This window comes from Paramacrobiotus metropolitanus, unplaced genomic scaffold (assembly GCF_019649055.1).
Source record: "Paramacrobiotus metropolitanus isolate TYO unplaced genomic scaffold, Prichtersi_v1.0 Parri_scaffold0000597, whole genome shotgun sequence".
Classification (NCBI taxonomy): domain Eukaryota; kingdom Metazoa; phylum Tardigrada; class Eutardigrada; order Parachela; family Macrobiotidae; genus Paramacrobiotus; species Paramacrobiotus metropolitanus.
The window spans coordinates 1142-4615 of NW_026570817.1; the positions used below are offsets into that span (position 1 = coordinate 1142).

The 3474-nt window shown below is 43.7% G+C and overlaps 1 protein-coding gene across 1 annotated transcript; it reads right to left on the reverse strand.

The window, feature by feature from the left end:
- Positions 1–1058: 1058 nt before the first annotated feature.
- On the reverse strand, positions 1059–3206 carry LOC129602545 (kelch-like protein diablo). The gene is made up of 6 exons (XM_055501591.1): positions 3033–3206; positions 2618–2921; positions 1630–2244; positions 1481–1552; positions 1187–1393; positions 1059–1093 (listed from the first exon to the last, which is right to left on the reverse strand). Exons 1-6 carry the CDS (start codon positions 3204–3206, stop codon positions 1059–1061), a joined length of 1407 nt encoding a protein of 468 aa, XP_055357566.1.
- Positions 3207–3474: the final 268 nt, after the last annotated feature.

The following is a 3474-nucleotide window of genomic DNA, read 5'->3' on the forward strand; positions in this document are numbered from 1 at the left end:
AAGATACAGGACATAAACAGGTATCATGAAAAGATTTGATGAACAGTTTTTATTTGGTGACGGACAACTCAGGGGAATTTTTGAGAAAATTACTCCAACTTGGCCCGGCAGGGCCATATTTACGCTGACAGCCGTTTTTGGTATGCAACGAACGCTCCGGAAGTTGCGAATGCAAATGTCCTAAGAGGTAATGAGGCGATAAAACGCACCCATACGAGCGGCGTATGGGTACGTTCAGAATTAAGGCTCCGATCCAGCGCCGGTTGTCATATAATGCTTTCTCGAAGAAGTAAAAGATGCTGTTTGGGCTAAAAATATTGCTAAAGTTCACTGAAATCTGCTGTTGGTCTGTTGCCATTTATAACTTCTGTACTTCCATTGAAGTAAGTCGAAAAAAAGTGTTCCCGAAATTGATACCGTTCAAATTTCTCCGGCATCCTAAGTCTGAGCTCTGAAGGCAAATATTAGCATCATAAGTAGAAAGCAGAAACAAAGCCGCAGTTATTGTAGGGCCACTAATCACATGTCTTGTTAGACTACTCTAGACATTCTGGGACGAACCCGGTTGCAGCGTCTTCTATTTCACCATGCACAAAAAATGCCACTGCACACAAAATGCAATTCGTTTAACTCGTTAGATGCAAGTCCAACGGATCGATCCGCTCGTTACAAGAGTATTCAAACGTTTTCCAAAAATGACAAACATAATGAAAACACTGTCTCAGTTTAGTATAGAAATATTCTAATGATATATCGAAACGCCCGTTTCTCTGGCTCTATACGTTATTCCGCTGATATCGAAACGCTGAAATATTCTGTTCGCATCGAAACTCTCGTTATTCAAGTCTATAGCCTATACCGGCTATACGCCGCGCGTTTTCAACTACACTTATGGCCTATGGGTAAGTATGCAGGCGTAAATAACATAATGCAAAGAAAAAAATAATAGTATACTACGGTACTGAACAGTCTGTGCTGTTGTGAAAGATCTTGTCGTCACTTTTTTCCACCGCAAACATGTCGGTGGCGCCTATCCATCTGACAGTTCTGTTATGCCATTAACCAGACTGCGACACCAAAGCCATATTAGCTCCTATAGAAGAAAACGCAACAAAAATAACTGGGCAATGCGAAAATTTAAACGAATGCATATGTTCATTTAGAGGCTATTGCCCGTTTCACTAACCTTTCTTCATACTCATCACTGCACAACCAAAACTTCGGATGGCCTTGGGCAATCGGCATTCGTGCATGGTCCAAGCGTCAGTATCCACATCGTACACCTCTATGGAACTCTGGCAGACTTCCGCGTTGGCGGACAAACCACCGAGAACGTAAATCTTACCATCCACATATCCACACCCAGATGCAGTGCGTTTCGTAATCAGATCACCTAATTTGCAGCACAATTACCCCCAGCAGATAGGTAGATTACGCTTCAACGCTCGTCAACAGAAACCCAAAAAACCGAAGTACCTACTTTTTCTCAGCCATGCATTTGTCGTCGTGTCATAAGCCTCCACGCATTTCAAAGGCTGATCAACTTTTCCACCTATACATATTCAGACAGAAAATATAATATTAAAGGCAAATAACGTTCTAACGGTAAACAGGTGTAGTACTTCATACCGATGACATACACCAATCCGTTGGATCCGACACACGCGCAACATCCCGCCCGAGCTGTAGGCATATCGGCCAACCTGTTCCAGGCATCGCTGGCTGGATCGTAGCAAAATGCAGCGTTCGTCACAACTCCCTGAGATCTTCCGCCAAATATGTAAAGCCGATCTTTTACTGCCACCATCGCGGGATTCAACAAACCATTAATCGGTAAATTAGCCACAAACTGCCAAGAGTTGGTTTGAGGGTCATAGCGTTCCACAGAATGGATTGCTTCCCAATTTGGATGCGCGTAAATACCCCCTCCAGCAGCATAGATATAACCTCGCAACACTGCCACGCCAAAGTTTATCCGCGCCGTCTGCATTGGCGCAACAAGTTTCCACACATTACGAACTGCATCATATTGGCTGACGCGCTGGTCTTCCTTTCTGGTATAGCTTGTATATCCGCCGCATACGAAAGTTGAATTCTTGCTCATCACAACTACGCCGCAGCCAGATACTTCGTATGGCATTTCGCCCATGTGCCAAAAAGCCGCCATGGAAGGACAAAACATGTACGTAGCTTTGCTGTTCGTGCCGTCGTAACCACCAACACAGAGAATCACTTTGAGCAAACCTAAATAGGATGCGAAAAACTGACCGTAATCCCGGCCAAGAAAAAAAGATAAAAGTTTACCTAAATATTAGACGTATGAAAATTCTGTTGATTTGCCATGTGCTAAATTTGCGGATATTAACAGAGGAAGTGCAGTAATCACCAGTCAGCGATTTTAAAAATTTGTCGAAATCCTGACGTTGGGACTTATACTATAATGCTATCGTTTGTAACTTTATAGTCGACTACGCATCCTCATCGTTTTGCTAGGCAAATGAATTCCATGATGCTAGCCAAACAGTAACCCAAAAAGATCAGTGAGAGCTCCAGTTTGAAATACGAGTATTACCCTACCCTAGTAACGCTTAATAATGTTTGGGCAGCAGTACAGTACCATAGAACTCCCGGGGTCGGCATCTGGATACCACTGCATCCGGCCTGCGTCCCGGTAATTCAGTAATAACTCCTGACAGATTTTGCGTGTTATCAGCCGCGGTACTGTGGAAGCCATTTAGAAAGGCGAGGAAGTACTGTTCAAGACAATGAGGACTAAGAAATGGAACTCGAATAAACTGCAACACGTCCGATAAATGCGCTTTGCGTCCACCTTTGTCGTGATCAAACCAACGCATCACAGCAGCAAACACTTCATCTTCCGTTTCCATGTACAAATCATCGGATGCACCCAAGTCCATGATCTAGAAAGAAAACAACAGCACAACCATTTAGCGCTCCCTCTCACGAACAGAGCAGGGAACTTTAGCTGATATAGACAGACACCACTGTATTTCGCTTAAGCATTTGTGCACCTTTTCGGCATCCAGCAGCAAAAACTCGCAGGTTTGGGCAGTCTGCATGAAATGTCGAAGAACGGAAGTCTTTGCCTTCTCTGCCAGACGCGAATTTTTATGCAGCTCAGGTAGGCAGTGCACCATCAGACAACTCGATACGCTCATGTGGCGTTCGATAAAATTCCAGCACATTTTGGCGACCGAAAAAATGTTCAGGAAGAGCGCAGCAACCAAAACTGACAGTGCATTCTCCTGATTAATCGTGATTTCCATTGAGTACGCATAGCGCACTATCCTAAATAAACAAAAATTATCGATTACAAAAGCAACTTTAAAGTTAAAAAAACCGACAACAAAAGCACTGCAAACTGCGAGGTATATGACATAGCGCAAAATGGACGCTCCCTTACAGAAATTCCCAACCTAGGCTTAGTACGTTTCTGGTGCACAAATACCGTAC

Bases quoted from the DNA above. Each gene is read 5' to 3' on its own strand.
- LOC129602545 (XM_055501591.1), bottom strand. From the start codon at position 3,206: ATGTGCTGGAATTTTATCGAACGCCACATGAGCGTATCGAGTTGTCTG. The intron at 2,245-2,617 runs GTACTGTACTGC...CATCCTATTTAG, and splicing joins CCGACCCCGGGAGTTCTATG to GTTTGCTCAAAGTGATTCTC. The intron at 1,553-1,629 runs GTATGAAGTACT...GAATATGTATAG, and splicing joins CGGATTGGTGTATGTCATCG to GTGGAAAAGTTGATCAGCCT.